At 37.5% G+C, this 24,197-nt stretch overlaps 1 protein-coding gene across 3 annotated transcripts in view; it reads right to left on the minus strand.

The window, feature by feature from the left end:
- The window catches only part of ANKRD31 (ankyrin repeat domain 31), a 137,715-nt gene that overhangs the window by 37,653 nt on the left and 75,865 nt on the right, over positions 1-24,197 (minus strand). For all 3 annotated transcript variants that reach the window (XR_009738979.1, XR_009738978.1, XM_061429988.1), the window contains exons 18-21: positions 23,936-24,073; positions 16,145-16,287; positions 8,889-9,051; positions 6,543-6,658 (exon numbers count right to left, since the gene is read on the minus strand). Coding sequence is in view for 1 of the 3 variants with exons in the window: in XM_061429988.1 (XP_061285972.1) it covers positions 6,543-6,658; positions 8,889-9,051; positions 16,145-16,287; positions 23,936-24,073 (560 nt within the window). In the remaining 2 variants the exon portion in view is untranslated. The remainder of the gene's footprint in view (positions 1-6,542; positions 6,659-8,888; positions 9,052-16,144; positions 16,288-23,935; positions 24,074-24,197) is intronic.

Genomic DNA, 24,197 nt, shown 5'->3' on the forward strand with positions numbered 1-24,197 from the left:
GATTTCACATGCAGTCTTAGAAATACAAAACACTCTCAAAAACCCACCAAGAGGATTTAAAACCACCTCTTTATATACTTGTCAGTATTAATAGTATTAATTAAACTATTAATATTAATAGTTTAATATTAACATTAAACTATTCAATGCAGATAGTTTCTTGGTTCATTGTTAGGGAAATTAAAATAGAGGAATATTCAGACTGAAATGCCTTCAACATATTGGGTTGGCCAACAAGTTCGTTCGGGTTTTTCCATAACGTCTTAGGATCATTTTTACTTTTGACACGTCTTTCACAAATTTGTATATTAAAGCATACTGGTTGAGAGCACAGGCTCTGGAGTCAGATTACCTGGATTTTAATTCTGCCACTGCTATGTAATAGAAATGTAATAGAAATGTAATTTTGGATTGTTACCTACCCTCTCTTACTTCAGCTTCCTTAGCTGTAATGAAGAAGGTAATGATATTAATAGAAACTACTTTCATTATTATGAAGGCTAAATGGATTAACATAAAGCACTTAGAGAAGAGCTCACCATGTCATAAATACTCTGTGAACGCCAACTATTATCATTATGATAATCACTTTTGTACTCACTCTATATGGAGGGAGAGAAGGAGGATGCCTAGATGCTGTGATCTGAAGGTGTTAGAAGGTAGCATCAAACTAAAATCATTGCATTTCCTTTGCATCTGGCCACAGAGTCACCCCTCATCCTCAATTTGGTTTGAAATTTTCAGCACTCAAAAACAAATTTACATTTACAAAGGACAAATCTTTAATGACTTTAAAGTCTGTATATTTTAAGTTTTTTCTTAAAGCTGGTTTTCATTAAAATCTTATATTTTCATTATATTTCCCTGAGGCTTGGCATCTAAAGTGATACACATTATTCCTGAAACAAATACTCATACAGTTAGGGTGATTTTTCCATAATGTTTTAATCTTTACATGAAATATACCTTAAAGATACTAATGGTCAATAGTGTGAGCTGAGCTGATACAGAAGGACCCCTGTCTACTCCAAACACCTGGAAAAATACATTAGACAAAATACAATAAATTTTAACCACCCACGCCCAGCCAAAATTTGAAAAATAAAGGGAAAGGAAATGAAGCTGGTAGCAGCCCATGAGGGATGTGGAACAAACATAAGTATTAGGAATTAGGGCCCATGTCCAAGGTACTAGAAACCCAAGTAAGATGGTAGGTGTTGTTAGAGGGCATCAGACGGCAGACACACTGAAACCATAATCACGGAAAACTAGCCAATCTGATCACACGGACCACAGCCTTGTCTAATTCAATGAAACTAAGCCATGCCGTGTGGGGCCATCCAGGATGGGCTGGTCATGATGGAGAGGTCTGACAGAAGTGGTCCACTGGAGAAGGGAATGGCAAACCACTTCAGCATTCTTGCCTTGAGAACCCCATGAACAGTATGAAAAGGCAAAATGATAGGATACTGAAAGAGTAACTCTCTGGGTCAGTAAGTTCCCAATATGCTACTGGAGATCAGTGGAGAAATAACTCCAGAAAGAATGAAGGGATGGAGCCAAAGCAAAAACAATACGCAGCTGTGGATGTGACTGGTGATAGAAGCAAGGTCTGATGCTGTAAAGAGCAATATTGCATAGGAACCTGGATTGTCAGGTCCATGAATCAAGGCAAATTGGAAGTGGTCAAACAGGAGATGGCAAGAGTGAACGCTGACATTCTAGGAATCAGCGAACTAAAATAGACTGGAATGGGTGAATTTAAGTCAGATGACCATTATACCTACTACGGTGGGCAGGAATCCCTTAGAAGAAATGGAGTAGCCATCATGGTCAACAAAAGAGTCCGAAATGCAGTACTTGGATGCAATCTCAAAAAGGACAGAATGATCTCTGTTCGTTTCCAAGGCAAACCATTCAATATCACGGTAATCCAAGCCTATGCCCCAACCAGTAACACTGAAGAAGCTGAAGTTGAATGGTTCTGTGAAGACTTACAAGACCCTTTAGAACTCACCCAAAAAAAGATGTCCTTTTCATTACAGGGGACTGCAAAAGTAGGAAGTCAAGAGGCACCTGGAGTAACCAGCAAATTTGGCCTTGGAGTACGGAATGAAGCAGAGCAAAGGCTAATAGAGGTTTGCCAAGAGAACGCACTGGTCATAGCAAACACCCTCTTCCAACAACACAAGAGAAGACTCTACACATGGACATCACCAGATGGTCAACATGGAAATCAGACTGATTATATTCTTTGCAGCCAAAGATGGAGAAGCTCTATACAGTTAGCAAAAACAAGACCAGGAGCTGACTGTGGCTCAGATCATGAACTCATTATTGCTAAATTCAGACTTAAATTAAAGAAAGTAGGGAAAACCACTAGACCATTCAGGTATGACCTAAATCAAATCCCTTATGATTAGATTATACAGTGGAAGTGAGAAATAGATTTAAGAGACTAGATCTGATAGACAGAGTGCCTGATGAACTATGGACGGAGGTTCAGACATTGTACAGGAGACAGGTATCAAGACCATCCCCATGGAAAAGAAATACAAAAAAGCAAAATGGCTGTCTGAGGAGGCCTTACAATTAGCTGTGAAAAGAAAAGAAGCGGAAAGCAAAGGAGAAAATGAAAGATATAAGCATCTGAATGCAGAGTGCCAAAGAATAGCAAGGAGAGATAAGAAAGCCTTCCTCAGCGATCAATACAAAGAAACAGAGGAAAACAACAGAATGGGAAAGACTAGAGATCTCTTCAAGAAAATTAGAGATACCAAGGGAACATTTCATGCAAAGATGGGCTCGATAAAGGACAGAAATGGTATGGACCTAACAGAAGCAGGTGTGGCAAGAATACACAGAAGAACTGTACAAAAAAGAGCTTCATGTCCCAGATAATCACTATGCTGTGATCACTCACCTAGAGCCAGACATCCTGGAATGTGAAGTCAAGTGGCCTTAGAAAGCATCACTACAAACAAGGCTAGTGGAGGTGACGGAATTCCAGTTGAGTTATTTCAAATCTTGAAAGATGATGCTGTGAAAGTGCTGCACTCAATTTGCCAGCAAACTTGGAAAACTCAGCAGTGGCCACAGGACTGGAAAAGGTCAGTTTTCATTCCAATCCCAAAGAAAGGCAAAGCCAAAGAATGCTCAAACTACCACACAATTCCACTCATTTAACACGCTAGTAAAGTAATGCTCAAAATTCTCCAAGCCAGACTTCAGCAATACGTGAACCGTGAACTTCCAGATGTTCAAGCTGGTTTTAGAAAACGCAGAGGAACCAGAGATCAAATTGACAACATCCACTGGATCATTGAAAAGGCAAGAGAGTTCCAGAAATACAACTATTGCTGCTTTATTGACTATGCCAAAGCCTTGACTGTGTGGATCACAATAAACTATGGACAATTCTTCAAGAGATGGGAATACCAGACCACCTGACATGCCTCTTGAGAAACCTATATGCAGTTCAGGAAGCAACAGTTAGAACTGGACATGGAATAACAGACTGGTTCCAAATAGGAAAAGGAGTACGTCAAGGCTGTATATTGTCACCCTGCTTATTTAACTTATATGCAGAGTACATCATGAGAAACGCTGGGCTGGAAGAAGCACAAGCTGGAATCAAGATTGCCAGGAGAAATATCAATAACCTCATATATGCAGATGACACCACTCTTATGGCAGTAAGTAAAGAGGAACTAAAAAACCTCTTGATGAAGGTGAAAGAGGAGAGTGAAAAACTTGGCTTAAAGCTCAATATTCAGAAAACGAAGATCATGGCATCTGGTCCCATCACTTCATGGCAAATGGATGGGGAAACAGTGGAAACAGTGTCAGACTTTATTTCTGGGGGCTCCAAAATCACTTCAGATGGTGGTTGCAGCCATGAAATTAAAAGACGCTTACTCCTTGGAAGGAAAGTTATGACCAACCTAGATAGCATATTGAAAAGCAGAGACATTACTTTGCCAACAAAGGTCTGTCTAGTCAAGGCTCTGGTTTTTCCAGTGGTCATGTATGGATGTGAGAGTTGGACTGTGAAGAAAGCTAAGCGCCAAAGAATTGATGCTTTTGAACTGTGGTGTTGGAGAAGACTCTTGAGAGTCCCTTGGACTACAAGGAGGTCCAACCAGTCCATCCTAAAGATCAGTCCTGGGTATTCATTGGAGGGACTGATGCTAAAGCTGAAACTCCAGTACTTTGGCCACCTCATGAGGAGAGTTGACTCATTGGAAAAGACTCTGATGCTGGGAGGGATTGGGGGCAGGAGGAGAAGGGGATGACAGAAGATGAGGTGGCTGGATGGCATTACCGACTCGATGGACATGAGTTTGAGTGAACTCCAGGAGTTGGTGATAGACAGGGAGGCCTGGTGTGCTACGATTCATGGGGTTACAAAGAGTCGGACACGACTGAGCCACTGAACTGACTGACTGACTGACTGACTGACTAAGGAACAGGAGATAAGGCCTCAGGGCCACATAAGGAAGAGGTTAGAATCAGTCAGTTCAGTTCAGTTGTATCTGACTCTTTGCGACCCCATGGACTACAGCATGCCAGGCCTCCCTGTCCATCACCAACTCCCAGAGTTTACTCAAACTCATGTCCATTGAGTCGGAGTTAGAATGGAGCCTCACATAAAATTAGTGAGCATGAGTGGGTATCCTTTAGCTTAAATAAGGATTAGTAAAAACTCTACTTGTCACCCACTCAAGCCTTTGGGTAGAAAATTAGAGGTCAAAGGGTATCACACAGAATATAGTGCAGAGAATTAAAGAGATAGAAAATTCAAAAAAGATATAGGGAGACTGGTTTAAAAACAACCATCTCAAAAAATATGAGTTCCATAAAAGGAGAATACTGCTAATGGGAGAGGGGTAATAGTCAACAATCTAAGGGCTAAAAGTTTCCAGAATACAAAGAGAAATCTGTCTTCAGACTAAACGAACATGTTTAGTCCTTTTAGAATAAAATTAATTAAAAACACACCCACATTTAGACATACCCTAGTGAAACAGCAGAATATGAAAAAAAAAATCTTTAAAACTGTAAGCCTCAAAGACATATTATCTACAAGGGAGTGACATTTAGATTGACAATTAACTTCTCATTCATTACAAGAGATACCAGGAACAATGTAAAATATTTTTGAAATGTTGAGGCAAACACAATTCATTTTAAACAGCATTTAAAATATTTTAGGTATAAAATAGTTGATTAATCATAGTTTATGTTCAATGAATTGTATTTTCCTCTCTATAGTATACAAAAAAAGTCTAATCCACACCCATAGTCTTATTCAAAATATTTCTTTGAGGAGTCTACTTTGCTTAAGAAGTTAGTGTCTAGGATGCTATGTGTTTTAATCAAACTAAGCATGTCCATCTCATAAATTAATATATGTGCCACTAAGTTATTTTCTTTAAAATACACCTTCACATGAGGGATTTCACATATAGCAAACTATCACTATAAACCACGCGGGGTCCAGGTTGGTTAAACCAGGCTGCTTTCCTCTTCTTCGTCTAGGTTCCAAGGTCTTTTCCTCCTACTATGTATCCGAGATACTTCTGGAAGTTGGGTGGATGAAGACACACTAGAACACTGCAACAGTGACATTGTTTGTGGGATAGGTAAGTGCCAAAGAATCCAATCCAGGAGTAAAGGATAGCAGCTGAACTATACTTCTGTTCAATGCAGACAGTTGCTTGGTTCCTTTTTAGGGAAATTAAAATAGAAGTCTTATTCTGGCTTCAAAAGCAGGACAGTAGACCTCTCTGACCACCTGTCTGGGCACTGCCTAGATTCTGAACTCAGTGCCTGCCCTCAAGCACAGCAAATCAGGAGTCACTTTACATAAGAAAGGGAGTGGGTCTTAGAATTCTTGAGCCCCTGGAGGTCTGGTCAACCCTAGGATCTAAGGAAATTCTGACTGACTCACAGGTGAAACAGCACTGGAAAAAGGTATAAAGTAAAACCAGTGCTGCATTTTTGCATGCAAACTGATGTTGACATCAGTTTGTGGCCTGGGATTATAAACAGGAGTCCCGGAAACTGCAATCTGAAGTCTCACCCACAGGGCAGATGCACTGCCCAGAACCTGTCCCGATTGTGACTCCAAATCACTATTAATGAGGGACTTCTTAGTGCTGTTCAAGGCTGGATGTAGGCTGGCCCAATTGGTGATGCATATACACGCTGTTATTTCTCTCTATTGTTTCTATTTCTTTTCTTTTAATGCTTGCATATTGAAATTAAGTCAAATAATCTTCCATAAAAAAGTGAAACTGTTCATGTGTGTAATGAGTGGTTTCTTTGGCTAATGAGTCCTTCAAACCTAAAACAAAAGTAAAACTTTTGGCAAAACATTCATTCTGCTCAATTATGCTGTATTATTATCTATGACAAAAAAACATTTTTAACCTGTATGTCCTTAAAATGGAAAGAATGCTGCCAATAGCCAACGGCTGGCTGGTGCAAAGAATGGCATTTTCTAGGCTAAAGAACAAAAGCATTTCAACTTCACTCACCATGGAAAGCTTTTCTTCTGTTTTTTCTTGGTGTGAAATAGAAGGTGTATCAACAGTTTTGGAATCATCACAAATGCACTGTTTATGTCTTCTTGCCCGGACGTCAGGAATTTTTACTTTAAAACATAAAATCAGAAAATATATTAACAATGTGTAAAAATTTTGCCTAATTTTATCAATTGTAATGGTGACAGGAATAGGAAGGATAAATTAAGTCTATAATTACCATGATACCTTAATGTTGATTAGCACCTCATTATTTATCATCAATTGACTCATTTTAGCAAATCTACTGAATACTTATCACCTGCTGGATATCCAACTCTTTCCATGAATCATCTTATTTAATCTTCATATGAGCCCTGAGGGGTAGGTAGTTAATTACATCTATTTTACAGAAGAGGAACATGAAGCTTTGAGGGATTCAAGAAGTTGCCTGATGTGTCACACAGCTAGTACTGAAACCAGATCTGACTTCAAGTCCATGCTCTGCTATGACCGTAATTCACTGTCTCTATAAAGTTCTCTCCAAACCTTTTCCCATTCTGGATTCCCTTTCTCCACATATGGGTACCCTATATCCCTCATTCTGTTGGGTTACCTGTCCAAGGAAAGGTATATACAAGGAACAACAGAAAAGTGGGAACAGATCTAGTACTTTATAACAGAGTGCTCAATAGCTCCACATATGGCTGTGAAGAGAGAAAAAGACATGCCTGGGGCTATAAGAAAAGTCTCACACCCTGTGGGCTTAGCACATGGGAGCAGACAAAGAAATGAGGATCTGTGTGTCAGTCTCCTGACTTTGACCTACATGTGGTCTAGCGCACCAGTGCAATAGGCACGATGACTATCCTTGCCTGTCATCAATCCTATCAGTTGGCAGGGAGAGTGGCAGGCCAGGGAAAAAGCACATCACAGGGCTTCTCTTCCCAATAATCTCCCTCAGAGACAGCACGGATAAGCTCCTGGCTTTCTTCTTCCATGAGTCAAGGCTCATGCCTGAAGGAAAAGGAAGATCAATTCCCTCTCCTCAATGCTTCTAAAATTGTTTTTAACTGCCTGTTTTCTGGTTTATCTCTCCACAAGCCTGGAAGCTCCTCTTGGGCTGATCTGTATAGCATGTGCTCAACAATGTATGTTTTCTAAGTCAGTGCTCACTAAATGCTTCTTTAAAAAAACACAAACACACCCGTCACCTCACATTGTTACCTTGTGTGTTTGTGTGTGTGTTGGTGAGAACATTTAAAAGTTACTTTCTTGGCAAACTAAGTATACAATTTATTATTAAAAACTGTAATCATCATTTTATACATTAGACCCGCAGAACCAATTCATCTTTTAAGCGAAAGTTTGTACTCTTTGATCAACATTTCTCCATCTCCTCCACCACTTCCTCCCCCAAGCCCTTGGCAACCACCACTCAACCATCTATCTGGTTCTTTAAGCTTGACTTTTTAAAGTTCCACATATAAGTGACACCACAAAGAGTTTGCCTTTCTGTATCTTTCTATGCTTATTTCATTTAACATGACATTCTCCAGGTTCACCTATGTTGCTACAAATGGCAGGACTAAATGCTTATTTCTTATAGATAACTCATTATATTATTTAAGTGCAAAATACTGCTAAAAATGGTTCATAAAAATTTCCCTGACTATATATTTCCTTGAAATATTCTTTCCACTATAATATATATTACACATACACTCACACACATATATAAGTATAGTATATTTGCTTAACAAATTCATATTCTAGCATTATAATATTAGTCTTGAAAAGTTGGCATGGGTCCAACTTTTGCATGAATCATTATAAATTCTGAAGTAATGGAATCTTAGTCACAAAGACTTTAGTATAACGTCTTCCTTTTCCAGCCCCACTATAAAGTAAACCAATTTGCATAGTTTCAGTAACAGCTCTATCTCAGACCCAGTGTTATGAGAGATGAATGTTTGTTTAATGAATGTGTTTTGTTTCAACATATAATTCTAATACAATAGAACCATATAATCTATACATTAAACCAAGTTTTGAAATGCTGTTTCTAAAAATAAATTATGCTTTTCAAGAGTTTAATAAACAGACAAAAAATTATCCTTAGTTATGAAACAATTTCCACAAATCTGAGGAATTTGTTTTTCTAAGCAGAGGTATGCTGCTGCTGCTGCTAAGTCGCTTCAGTTGTGTCCGACTCTGTGCGACCCCATAGACGGCAGCCCACCAGGCTCCCCTGTCCCTAGGATTCTCCAGGCAAGAACACTGGAGTGGGTTGCCATTTCCTTCTCCAATAAGCAGAGGTATACATCTGTATAAAATAGCAAGAAACATTGCTATGCATACCAATGACGACAGCGTCACTCCCATCTCTATTGTCAGTCTCAATCGCACCATAAGACTTCAGCAGCTCTTTCATATTTTCATCATCTGCTTCATCCAAAGCAGTCTTCTGCTTTTCATCCTTTTGATTAGGGTTTGCTCCATGTTGTAGTAGAATCTCAGCTGCCTAGAAGGCATTTTTCCAAAGTTATCTCTACAGACACCTAAAATCAATCATTTCTGCTTTCATTATAGGATAACACTATCAAATATTAAAAGTTATCCAAAAATTGCTCAAACTCTGACCAAGAAAATTTTGATTAAACTTGATATGACACTTGTAAACTGATTCACTGTTTGGCCTGATCTGTCTTCACAGGACAATCAAATACAGTGATACGAAAGTATCAGACACGCTGCTCTCATTGTCTAAGAGCAGACTTAGACAATTGATGCGCAAAAGGATTTACTCCGTTTCTTTTACACAGCCTTTTGCCCTCCCCTAAGCTGCTGGAAGACAGGGTACAGAAGGGAGCGAGGATCATTTCAGGACTATATTATATTGTATTATATTATACTATACACTGTATTATAAACTGCCATTAGACAAAGTTGAATAAAGTTTTACTTGAACTATAACACTTCAGATATGTTACTTGTTTAGGAGTTTTTATAAGTTAGCTTGGGAACCTAATGTCCATTCTAATACTCTCTATGCAAATATGTTTCCTAAATAGATGACTTGTATTCACAGAATCTTAACAAGATAAAAGAAACAGAAATAATCTACTCCAACCCCATCTTTTACAGAGGAGAAAACTGACATCAAAGATAAATGTTGTGACATTCTGGGGGCAAAACTTTCTAATATAAATAATGCTTTCCTGAATAACTCAAACTTGTGTATTAGAATTAAATTAGTAATTCATCAAAGTTAAAGACTGTCATTTATTAGTTGATAGTAAAAGTCAATTTAGTAAAAAACAGTCAATGATTCCATCTGCACAATACAAGCAACTCAAATCACTGAAAAACCTTTTGATCAGGAAAAGATGTATTTTTTTAAATACAGTATTTAACAAAATACAGTATTTTGTTAAAGATATGTTATGTTCTAGTAGCTTTTCTCTTTCCATTTGTGTTCAGGTATGGAGAAGCATAAAAATTTAGAAGCAAATGCACCAGTAGAAATTATGACAGTTCCTTATTTGTTCTATAAGCCTAGAATTAGCCCAGCATGAAGGAAAATATATTTGTTTTAAGGTCAAGCATACAAAACTTACTCCTTTCTATGTTCTTGGGCAAGTTACTTACCATTTGAATCTCATCACCCATGAGGCTTAAATGTGAACCCATGTATAAAGTATTCGGCACATGGTGGGGCTTAAGGGAAAACAGTCCCCTAATCAGCTGTGTGTAAGCCCCAGCAACAGTTCTGCCAGTCCTCCCTGCAGCATTTTGCCTAACTTTACATAGTTTCCTTACACAGATTTATAGAACAGCCAAAGTGAGAAGTTCCCCCTTTAAATCACTGGAGAGGTCTCTCTACGCAGATACATTCTGTCTGGTGTCTTGTCCTCAGAATTATAGCTGTTGGAGCCTTTTAAACTCCGAATTCTGTCTTCTCAGCTCTCTGAGATTGTAAGGCTATTTGTTTTCCTCCTCCCTACACTGCTGCCTGGAAACTCCCTCTAGCCCATAAGGTGGGGCAATCCACAGGGCTCATCTCATTTGCTTCTGTTCTCTCCTGCATGTTGTCTAATATCTCAAAACTGTTATTTTACATATTTTGCTCACTTTTCTAGCTTTTAAGGTGGGAGGGGATATCTTATCCCTGCTATTCTATCTTGTACAAAAGTGAGTGTCCATTCCGATTCATATTTTAGCTTTAAAAAAAAAATCTTTTCCTCTTGTTATCCTTTTCCTTATCTTTAAATACTCCACAGTTTATAAGGTAGAATACAAAACCACCTTGGAAGATAAAACAGAAACTAAGATTTTTTTTTAAATATGCAAGTTGAAAAAGAAAATAAGATGATGAACTCAACTTTGTGTATATAGTCATGCAAGAGAGAAAATCACAGGATATTATAGAATTGATACTTATTGGTTCTACAATTGGGCTTCCCAGGTGGCACAAGTGGTAAAGAATTTGCCTGCAATGTAGGAGACCTGGGACGGGAAGACCCCCTGGAGAAGGAAATGGCAACCCACTCCAGTACTCTTATCTGGAGAATCCCACGGACAGAGGAGCAGGACAGGCTACAGTCCATAGGGTCACAAAGAGTTGGACACGACTGAAATGACTTAGCACACACACAGGTCTACATTACCATAGATTTATATATCTTGCTCCCTTACTTATCTTTCTAATTATCTATCAATATCCTACCTCAAAAAAAAAAATAGGAACAAAAGGGAGAAAGTGAATCAGAAATAAAAAAAACAAATGACAAACTGTTACATGGAGGGAAAGTTAATGAAGATATAAGGAAAGATGCTGGCCAATATATGTGTTAAAGTAATTAAAATATGATTAAAAACACTACCTCCATTTTAAATAGAATATTTCGCTTTAAAGTGAAGGCAATAGAGATATGAAAGGTTAATCCAAAAGCAAACTTTATCTGTATCACCACCTAGGTATCAAGAACATCAGTGATTCTCTAGAATAAGCAATAATAGCACACTACGGTCCATGGGCCAAATTCTGTCTGCTGCCTGATTTTGTAAATGAAGCTTTAGTGGCATACAGTCAAAACCCACTCATTTACAAACTGTCTAGGGTTGCTTTTATAACAGAACAGCAGATGAGTGATTGCAATAGAGGCTGTGTGGCCCAGAAAACCCAAACTACTGATTATCTAGCCCTTTGCAGGAAATATTTACCAACCCTTGCTCTAGAGCAGAGCTGTCCAACAGAGGTCTTTGTGATGATGGAAATGTTCTAATCTGCATTGTCTAATACGGGAGCCACTTGCCACATGTAGCTACTGAGCACTTCAAATGTGGCTAATGCAACTGAAGAACTGAACTTTTAAATTTAATTGATTTTAGGTCATTTAAATTTAAATAGTCATTATGTGGTTAGTGGCTATAGTACAGGGCAGTGCAGCTCTAGATCAAACTCCTTATTTCAAGGGTAAAGTTATCTTTATCTTTTTCAAGCAGCAGAGCTAGGCCTAGAATTCAAGTTCTCCAACTTGTTGCTAAAACAAGTTCCCTTTCTGCTATTTCCTGTGGTTAATTTTCAGTTCTTGACATTTATCTTTACAGAAGACCCTCAACGTCTGAGTAATCATCTTCTCTACCCCTTGAAGTTACCAAATTGCTATGAGAGAAGCTAGAGTCTTCAAAATAGGAAAATTCTCACTTATGAAGTGATAGTCACTCAGTCGTGTCCGAATCTTTGCAACCCCAAGGAATGTAGCTTGGCAGGCTCCTCTGTCCGTGGAATTCTCCAGGCCAGAATACTGGCCAGAAAAATATACTACAAATTGATAACAAAGTCAAAATGTAAAGATGTAGGATTGCCTAAAAAGAAAGTGAAAGTTACTCAGTTATGCCCGATTCTTTGTGACCCCATAGACTATACAGTCCATGGAATTCTCCAGGCCAGAATACTGGAGTGGGTAGCTGTTCCCTTCTCCAGGGGATCTTCCCAACCCAGGGATCGAAACCAGGTCTCCTGCATTGCAAGTGGATTCTTTATCAGCTGAGCCACAAAGGAAGCCCAAGAATACTTGAGTGGGGAGCCTATACCTTCTCCAGGGGATCTTCCTGACCTAGGAAATCGAACCAGGGTCTCCTGCATTGCTGGCAGATTCCTTACCAACTGAGCTATCAGGGAAGCCCAGGATTTCCTGAAGTCATTATATTAAAATAATATTGTAGAAATGCTTAAAGCACCCATGAAGAAAAACTGATAAGGGATAAACTAAAAGGTAAAACTGTTAACCTAAAAAAAGAAAAATCAGGATTTTAATGTCATGTCTGACTCTTGCTACCCCATGGACTGTAGCCCGCCAGACTTCTCTGTCCATAGGATTCTCCAGGCAAGAATGCTGGAGTGGGTTGCCATTTTCTTCTCCAGGGGATCTTCCCAACCCAGGAATTGAACCTGGGTTTCCTGTGTTGCGGGCAGATTCTCTACTGACTGAGCTACAATTAGAAAGAGTTAAATTTATTATATAAAAATTTAAAGTGTGATGTTGACTCTTTTGAAGATTTAATGTAGATTATAATGAACTAGCAGTATTAAAAATACAAGACTTGTCTTTAAATTAGCTTATCTAAATTACTTTGGAATATGGTGTTTTTAGTTGGATACTGTAAAGCCAAAGCCAAGAAGAACTACATGATCACTATATTCTTATTTAGATATTACCAAACTTTTTCTGGAAAGAGTCAGATAGTAATTATTTTGTGTGTGTGTGCTGTGGTGTCTCCGGCATAACTACTCAGCTCTACTGATAGAGCACAAAAGCAGTCACAGACAACACATCAACAGATGAGCATGACTGTGTTCCAGTAAAGCTTTATCCATGGGCACTAAAATGTGAATTCCATGAAATTGTCATGAAATATTCTGTCTTCCCCCACCTAGTCATTTAAGAATATAAAAATTACTCTCAGCTATCAGCTATTCCAAAACAGGCAAAAGGCCAGAATTGCCCTGGGAGCTGTTTGCCAGCCCTTGCTCTAGACGAGAAATGTGTTTTACACAGTGATATGGATTAACAATTCTGAAAATGCATTACATTTATATGAGAGTTGGACAAATAAGTAAATAAATTGTGGATAAAATAACCAGGTTTATCATTGTCAGAAAAAGAAGTTGTAAAGAAACAAGATAGATAAAAGCTAGAATGAACTCTGTGAAGCTGGATTAGAGTATTTTAATATATACAGATAGATTAATTCAGAGATACAGATAAGAGTATACATGTATTAGTATACTCACATATTTTCCTGTCTTTACCCTCTGAAAGGCCAAGAAAGAGTGACAAACTGATAGCAATAAGCATAAAAAAAGAAAAATCAGAATTTTAATATAAGTGTATTAATATAGGACTTAGGGCCAAAACTGTGGCACCTTTCAAAATTTTTGAAAAAAAGAACTTCCCTGAGACCATGATGCAAAAAGTTAACTGTGAGATAAAGGATGTGCTGTCATACTATTTTGCCAGAAAAGCTAGGCCAAGAAAACATACTTTATTATAGTGTCTCTGCTGAACCAGAAATCAATCAGTATGTATTTCAGTTAGAAACTAAATACAATACTACTTAGAGGAGTTAACACAGCAGGCCTAAGACTGCTCTCTAGAGAGGCCGCTTATGTGGCTGGCCTGTAGCTGGCATGTGACAACTGGGCTGGCAGTCAGTGTCCAGTGCTGATATAAACCTGTCCCTAATTGCTGTGACTCTCTGTGCTTAAACTGTCTACACACACAATGTGGTGTATGCTTCTGGGAGTCTGGAATCTTGGTAAGTGCTAGGTAGAGGGTGCCCACATGACCAGCCCTCAATATAAATCGTGAGCATTAAATTTCTAATCAGCTTTCCTGGACAAAAACTTCATACTTATGTCACTACACTTTCACTGCTGAGGGAGAAGCAAACCGTATGTGGCCTCTCGTGAAGAAGAGTACATAGTAGAGCCTGCACACAGATACCTCCAGACTCTACCTTTTCCTCTGATAATCCAACTATGTATCCTCACTATATTGCTGGAATAAATCTTATCCATGAATACCATATGCTGAACTCTGTAACACCTTCTAACAAATTTCCAGGTATAGGGGTGATGTTGGGGGGAGGTTCCTTATATTCTATATTGCATATATGCAATATTCTATATTGCATTTTTCAGGATAGTCTAAAATCCTAATTTTCCTACTGTGAATTTTTTGCCCTTATTTAAGTGCTTTCATTTAAATGACCTTTTCCCTGTACAAATAACCAGCAGGTTCATCACTTCAGTGACTCTTCCTGTTTGTTTTCTTCCACTGCACGATCACATAACTTCAAGATTTTGTCAATTCCTTTTTAATGTAAACATCTTTAAGGTCAAATAGCTTCTTTGATCAAAAGAAGCCTCCCTGGACATTAGCCTACCCATCTGGTATTATTCTTAATTATTAGTTTATACCTTTTCTCTCTGCAAATCACAAATTCAATATTTTTCTTTCACATGACTATATTCAGGCTGAAAACAGTGGAGATATATTTTCACAAAATTAAATAAAAACTGCTGCTGCTGCTGCTGCTGCTAAGTCACCTCAGTCATGTCCGACTTTGTGCGACCCCATAGACGGCAGCCCACCAGGCTCCCCCGTCCTTGGGATTCTCCAGGCAAGAACACTGGAGTGGGTTGCCATTTCCTTCTCCAATGCATGAAAGTGAAAAGTGAAAGTGAAGTCGCTCAGTCGTGTCCAACTCTTAGCGACCCCGTGGACTGCAGCCTACCAGGATCTTCCATCTGTGGGATTTTCCAGGCAAGAGTACTGGAGTGGGGTGCCATTGCCTTCTCCAAAACTACCAGACTATTAAAAAATACCTAGAGACAGATAAAGTGGTATTAGTGAGAGATCCAAAATATTTTTTTACATGAATCTTGGTTTTATACTGTTGTTGTTGCTGGTAATTTATTCCTGAAATCTACACTATCTACAGACAAATTTTCTCCTAAGGTTTGTCAAAAAAAAAAAGATAAGTTTAAAAATCTGAAGAATTTTAACATCTAGATTTGAAATTTAGTGTTACTCTAATAATTAACCTAGTAATTTTCCCGTTATTTTCACCATAGTTGTTTATAAAAAAATGAGAAAAAAAATACAACAACCCCCAAAGAAACAAGCAACTTAAGCTTTTACCCATTTCTTTGAAACTTCAAACTCACTAAGAAATTTCTGAGTTTAAAACTTGTCTTGTTATCACATATATCATCACTATATATACTCTTTTATGTACAACAGCAAATCATTTCAGACAATTAAAATTAGAATGTATTACATTGATAGGCTGTGTTTACTCTCAGCCATTTCATTTTATTCTGATTTACATGAATTACACAATGAAGAGACAATGGAAACAGGATTCATTAGGAAATATATTGCTTTTCTAAACTATATGTAATATCATATACACTTGTACCTCTAAGCAGTTTTAAAAATTCTTTGTCTTAAGGAATCACTTTAATTAGCAATTTAAAATACCTTCACTGTCTTCATTCACTTTTTAAAGAAAAAGAAATAGGAACCTAATATGATGAACTATACCTTTAAATGGTTGTTTGCAACAGCATCATGTAAGGGTAGAATTCCATCTACATTTTCACAATTAACATTAGCACTAGCTTTTAACAACTCTACAATTACATCACTCCATCCGTTACTAGCTGCCTTATGAAGTGGTGTCCAACCTAAAAAAGGAAAAAAGAGAAAACAAAAGAAGCTACTTACAAATCAATACTCAAGTAGTATCCTCATTATTAAGTTTATTTGCACTAATGGAATGAATATATATATTGATTCAAATGTATATACTAAGTACTGGACAGGAAATAATATTGAACACGGGCTACTTTAACATCCTCTGAGCCCATAGCTGCCCTTGGACATGGCCCTGTCCACCAGAAGGCCCAGGACCCAGATCCTCCCATTGTGCACACACACTAGTCCCTGGAGCCCAGTTCTACCCACCAATGGGTGGGGACCAGCCCCAGAAACCCCTGGGCCTAAGCCCTGTCTATCAGCAAGCCTGCTCTAGCCTTGGGAATAGCCTCAGCCACTAGCAGGTGGACGCCAACCCCTGGACAATTACAGCTCCACAGCCTGCCATGACAGAAGTCAGTCTACCAACAAGCAGGCCAGCACCAGCCCTAGGACCAGCTGGGCCTGAGTTCTTGCTCAGCAGTAGGCCAACATAAACTTTAGGTCCACTGAACCCCACAGCCACCTGTAATAAGAACTGGTCCCACTTATCAGCAGTCCAGCACGAGCTCTAGAACCTGTGGGCCCTGCCTCCAGTCCCTAAGACCTGGCTCTGCTCACCAGTGGGCTGGCAGTAGTCCCAAGAACTAGCTTCATCCACTGGAAGGCAGGAAACAGCCCTGGGGTCTCCAATATCCAGACTCTGCCCATCAGTAAACAAGCACTAGTCCTGGGGTCTCCTGGGGTGCAACAGCCAACTGCCTTGTGACAGCTCCACCAACCAGGCCAGCAGCCTCCACACAAAGCAGGGCAACCAACCCAACTGGGGACAAGCAAGCCTACCAGACCACCCACAGCAGTCAGACTGACGCAAACGAAGGACACATGTAGCCCACATCGTGGGGACCCCTAGAATATACAGCTCTGCTAATCAGAGGGAAGTGAGCTCCTAGAAGCATAAGACATTTCCTATAAAAGGCTACTTCTCCAAGGTTGGGAAATGTAACAAACCTATCAGATACATAGAAATAAAACTAGTTAGTTAGGCAAAATGAGGCAACAGAGTTTAAAAGAAAGAAACAAGATAAAACCCCAGGAGAAGAACTAAGTGAAGTTGAGATAGGAAATCTATCTAAGAAAGAGTTCAAGGTAATGACTATAAGGACAGTCAAAGAACTTGGGAAAAGAATGGATAAACGGAGAAATTAGAAGTTTTTTAACAAAGAGTTAGAAAACAAAGACCAACCAACCAGAGACGAAGAATACAATAACTGAAATGACAAATACACTAACAGGAATTAACAATACACTAAATGATATATAAGAACGTATCAGCAAGCTGAATGACACAGCAGTGGAATTCAAAAAGTAAGGACAGTTTAACAGCTCTCTGGAACAATATCAAGTGTGCCAATATTTTCATTACAGGAGTCCCAGATGAAGAGAGAGAAAGGGACTGAAAACATATTTGAAAACATAATAGCTGAAAGGTCCCCTAACCTGGGAAAAGAAAGAGACATCCAGGCCCAGGAAACAAGATCAAGACAGTCCCAAACAGGATCAACTTAAAGAGGACCACATTAAGACACACTGTGATTTAAATGGAAAAATTTAAAGACAGAGAATATAAAAAGCAGCAAGAGAAAAGCAACAAATAACATACTAGGGAACTTCCATAAGACTTTTGGCTAACTTTACAACAGAACTCTGCAGGTCAGAAGGCAGTGGTACCATATATTTAAAGTGATGAAAGGGAAAAATGTACAACCAAAAATATTGTACCCAGCAAGGCTTTTATCAAATATGATGAAGATATCAAAAGCTGTATAGACAAGGAAGAGCTAAAAGAGCTCAGTACCACCAAACCAGCTTTATGAGAAACGTGAAAGGGACTCCTCTAAGCAAAAAAAAAAAAAAAGGCCACAACTAGAAACATGAATATTATTATGAAAGGAAAAAGTTAATTGGTAAAGGCAAATATACAGTAAAGATAGTAACTCAACTGGGTACAAAATTAATAGGAAGTTTAAAAGACAAAAGAAATAAAATCATCTATAACCAAAATAAGTAGTTAAGGAATACACAAAACAGATGAAAAATATGATACTAAAAACAGATACTGAAAACTCCTTACACTACTGGAGGAGTGGAGAGTAAATATGCAGGGTTGTTAAAATGCGTTTGAAACTAAGAGATCAGAAGCAAGTTAAAAAAATCATATTTTATATATATATATACACACACACACACTCTCATGGTAACCATGAATGAAAATAGATATGCAAAATATCTATATCTATCTATAATAGATATCTATAATAGATACGCATATCTATAATAGATACGCATATCTATAATAGATATGCAAAAAAGAAAATGGAAACTAAACATAACATTAAAGATAATCATAAAATAACAAGAAAACAAAAGAAAAAAATGAATAAAAAAAGAATTACAAAAACAACTCCCAAACCATGAACACAATGGAAATAAGAACATCAGTTCAGTTCAGTTCAGCCGCTCAGTAGTGTCCGACTCTTCGCGACCCCATGAATTGCCAGGCCTCCCTGTCCATCACCAACTCCCGGAGTTCACTCACACTCACGTCTATTGAGTCAGTGATGCCATCCAGCCATCTCATCCTCTGTCGTCCCCTGCTCCTCCTGCCCCCAATCCCTCCCAGCATCAGAGTCTTTTCCAATGAGTCAACTCTTTGCATGAGGTGGCCAAAGTACTGGAGTTTCAGCTTTAGCATCATTCCTTCCAAAGAAATCCCAGGGCTGATCTCCTTTAGAATGGACTGGGTGGATCTCCTTGCAGTCCAAGGGACTCTCATACATATCAACAATTACTTTAAAAGTTCATGGACTAAATGTTCCAATCAAAAAACGAAGAGTGACTGAATGGATACAAGAACAAGACCCATATATATATATATATATATATACTGCCTACAAGAGACTCACTTCAGATCTAAAGACACACACAGATTGAAAGGCAGGGGATGGAAAAAGGTATTCCATGCAAATGGAAACAAAAGCAACCTGGAGTAGCAATATCAGATAAAATACTTTAAAACAAAAATTGTTATAAGAAACAAATAAGCACAACACATAATGACCAAGGAATAAATCCAAAAAGAAGGTATAACAATTTTAAATATATCTGTATCCAATACAGGATCACCTAAATATATAAAGCAAATATTAACAGACATAAAGGGGAAAATCAACAGTAACACAATAATAGTAGGGGATTTTGACACCCCACTTTCATCAATGGACAGATCATCCAGAAAGAAAACCAATAAGGAAAACTCATAAATGACACATCATACTAGATGGACTTAAACTGATATATATAGAACATTCCATCCCAAAGCAGCAGAATACACATTCTTTTCAAGAATGTGCACATGGGACATTCTCCAGGATAGGTCACATGCTAGGCAACTAAACAAGTATCGGTAAATCTAAGAACATAGTAATCATATTGAGTGTCTTTTCATTCTTACTGAAATCACTGAGACTAGAAATCAACCACAAGAATAAAACTGAAAAAACACAAACATATGGAGGCTAAACAATATACTGCTCAACAACCAATGGATCACTGAAGAAATCAAAGAAAAAAACAACAAACACCTAGAGACATATGAAAATGAGGACAAAATGATCCAAAATCTTTGGGATGCAGCAATAGCAAGTTCTAAACTTCTACAGAAGAAAAATCTCAAATAACAACCTAAACTTATCCCTAAAGGAACAAGAGGAAGAAGAACAAAAAATGTGAAAGGAGAAGGAAAGAAATCATAAAGTTCAGAGCAAAAATAAATTAAATAGAGGCTAAATAAATAGAAAAAAAATCAGTGAAACTAAGAGCTGATTCTTTGAAAAGATAAAATTGAAAACACTGTGGCCAGATATACCAAGAAAAAAAGAGAAAAGGCCCCAATAAAATAAAATATAAATTAAAATGTTACAATTAACAGCACAGAAATCATAACAGATTACTACAAACAACTACATGCCAATAAAAAGGACAACCTTCAAGAAAAGGAAAAATCCCTAGAAATATACAATCTCCTAAGACCTAACCAGGAAGAAATACAAAATATAAACAGATCAATTACCAGTAATTAAATTGAATCAGTAATTAAAACTCCCAACAAAGTCCAGATGGCTTCACAGATGAATTCTACCAAACATTTAGGGAAGAATTAACACCTGTCCTTCTCAAGTTATTCCCAAAAATTGCAGAGGAAGAAACACTTCCAAATTCATTGTGCACACCCAGCATCTCCTGGACACCAAAATCAGAAAAAGATATCACACACACAAAAGAAAATTGCAGGTCAATATCACTGATGAACATAGGTGCAAAAATCAACAAAATTTTAGCAAATCGAATCCAACAATACATTAAAACTATCATACACCATGATCAAGTGGGATTATCCTAGGAATGCAAGGATTTTTAAATGTCTGCAAATCGATTAATGTGACATACCACATTAACAAAATGAAGAATAAAAATCATATGATCCATTGGTGCAGAAAAAGCTTCTGATAAAATTAAACATCCATTTATGATCAACTCTCCAAAAAGTGGGCATAGGCGGAACATATCTTAATAAAATAATAAATGCCATATATGACAAACTACAGCTAACATCATACTCAACAGTGAAAAGCTAAAAGCAGTTCCTCTAAGATTAGGAACAAGACAAGGATGCCCAATCTCACATTTATTCAACCTATTATTAGAAGGCCTAGCCACAGCAATGAGAGAAGAAAAAGAAATAAAAGGAATCCAAAGGAAGGAATCCAAACTGCAAAGGAAGAAGTAAAGCTGGCACTCTTTGCAGATGACATGATACTATACATAGAAAGATCCTAAAGATACCACCAAAAAACTACTAGAGCTTATCAATAAATTCAGTTAAGCTGCAGGATACAAGATTAATATACAGAAATCTGTTGCATTTCTACACACTAACAACAAATGATCAGAAAGGAAAATTAAGGAACTTTCTCATCTTCAGCTGCATCAAAAAGAATAAATACCTTGGAATAAACCTACCTAAGGAGGTAAAAAACCTATACTCAGGAAATTATAAAATAGTGATGAAAAAAACTGAAGATGATACAAACAGTTGAAAAGATAAGATACACTGTATTAGAAAAATAATTAATAGTTAAAATGACCATACTACCCATGGTGATCTAAGATTCAATGTAAGTTCTATCAAAATACCAATGGAATTTTTCACAGGGATAGAATAATTTTAAAACTTGTATGGTAGCACAAAAGATCTTAACTAGGCAAAATAAACTTGAGAAACAAGAACAGACTGGAGGAATCACATTCCCTGACTTCAGATTATACTGCAAAGCTACAGTAATCAAAACAGTCTCATATGGGCAGAAAAAGAGACACAGAGATCAATGAAACTGAACAGACAGCCCAGAAATAAATCCACACACTTACATCAGTTAATCTATGACAAAGGAGGCAAGAATAAACAATGGAGAGAAGACAGTTTCTTCAATAGTGGTACCGGGAAAAACTGAACAGCTATATGTTTTAAAAAATGAAATCAGAATAGTTCTCACACTATATATAAACATAAACTCAAAATGAACCAAAGAACCAAATGTATGACTGGAAGCCATAAAACTCATAGAAGAAAACATAGACAAAATGTTTTTTGAGTAAATTATAGCAACATTGTTTTGGATCTGTCTCCTAAGACAAAGGAAACAAAATAAAAAAATAAACAAATGGAATCTAGTTGAACTGTAAAGCCTTTTCACAGCAAAGGAAACCATTAACAAAAAAGAAAATCTACTGAATGGCAGAAAATACCTGCAAATGATATGACTGGTAAGGAGTTAATATCCAAAATAGATAAATAGCTTATACAACTCAACACCAAAAAACAAACAGGCCAATCAAAAAGTGGGCAAAAGACCTGCACAGACATTTTTCCAAAGAAGATATGCAGATGGACAACAGGCACATGAAAAGATGCTCAACACTGATAATCATCAAAACAATGCAAATCAAAGCCACAACGAGATATTACCCCACTTTGGTCAGAATGATTATCATCAAAAAGAACACAAACAGTGTTCACAAAAAGAATAACCACAGATAACAATGTTGGTGAGGATACGTAAAAAAGAGAGCCCTTACACACTGTTGGTGGGCGTGTGAATTGGTGCAGCCACTGCAGAAAAACAGTATGGAGGTTTCTTAAAAAACAGAACTCCACATGATTCAGCAATTCCTGAAAATATATACCCAAATACTGCTGGGTATATATCTGAAGAAAACAAAAACACTAATTCAAAAAGATACATGCACCCCAATGTTCACAGCAACATTATCTACAATAAGCAAACGAGTACTGCTGCTGCTACTGCTGCTAAGTCGCTTCAGTCGTGTCCAACTCTGTGTGACCCCATAGACGGCAGCCCACCAGGCTCCCCCGTCCCTGGGGTTCTCTAGGCAAGAACACTGGAGTGGGTACTCAGCCATAAAAAGAATGAAATTTTGCCTTCTGCAAAAACATGGATGAACCTGGAGGGTATCATGGTGAGTGAAGTAAATCAGACAGAGAAGGATAAATACTCTATGTTATCATTTATACGTAGAATCTAAAAAATACAAGAAACAAGTAAATACAACAAAACAAAAACAGATTCATGGATATAGACTATAAACTAGTGGTTACCAGTGGGGAGAGGGATGAAGAGAGGAGCAAGATAGGGTAAGGAATTAAAAGGTATAAACTACTATATATAAAATAAATAAGCTCAAGGATATATTGTACAGTACAGGGAATACAGTCAATATTTTATAATAACTAAGTGGAATATAGTCTATCAATTTTGAATCACTATGTTGTACACTTGAAACTAATATATTATAAATCAAGTATATCTCAATAAAAACATAATCTTCATTTTTTTAAACAAATTAATCTCATCAAAAATATTTATTGATACAAGTGACAAAAGACTAACAGAACACAAGCTATCATGGGACCAAGTAAGTACTAGTCAAGTCAAATGGTTTCAAGTCAGATGAGTAAGATCATCTGACCTTGCTATTTATATCTTGTATTGTCACATTTCTCTTTAAAAAGACATGTGAACAATCAGTCTGAGTTTTTTCCCTCTGGAATTTCTTACACAAGTTTGTGTGTGTGTGTGTGCTTGAGAAAAATGTTAGAAGATCAACTTAAAAATGGAGCTTTAAGATAAAAACAAGACCTGGAAGAAAAAAAGGAATATTATCAAGAAATAAGAAAAGAAGGGACAGGGAAAGAATAAAATTTGGCATTCCCTATAAAGTTAGGTAATGATATTAAAGTCTCCAAGGAAAATGCCTAAAGCTTCTTTACTGAAAAATGAATGAAAATAAATGAGTGCTCCCAAAGGTATATTAAAAGCTGTTTCAATGGATATTTTGGCAATTGGTGGGAACTGAGATAAACCATAAAATATTATAAGAAGAATTTTCAAAGTGAGCTTCTATATAACAGTCAGGATCAAAATGGGGGAGGGTGGGTGAAATGTATATATCAGTGAGTTCAAATTATAAAGACATTTACAATTTAAAAATCCAAACCTGCATTATCTTTTAGATTCACGTCTGCTCCAGATTCTATTAGAGCTTTCACCAGAGACAAATGTCCTCTTCTGGCAGCCAAATGAAGCCGGCTTTCCCCTGTGGCATTCCTCTTATCGATCCCAGATGTTTTCATTTCTGTAAATTTGCCAAGCAAAACTGAGTTTTCTGCCAAGTGCTGATTTTAATGAAGGATCTTAGAAAACACAAAGCAACTTCCTAAAAACATCCTAAAAAGGATGCACTACACAGAAAGTGAAAG

This window comes from Bos javanicus, chromosome 10, assembly GCF_032452875.1.
Source record: "Bos javanicus breed banteng chromosome 10, ARS-OSU_banteng_1.0, whole genome shotgun sequence".
In the NCBI taxonomy this organism is placed as follows: Eukaryota; Metazoa; Chordata; class Mammalia; order Artiodactyla; family Bovidae; genus Bos; species Bos javanicus.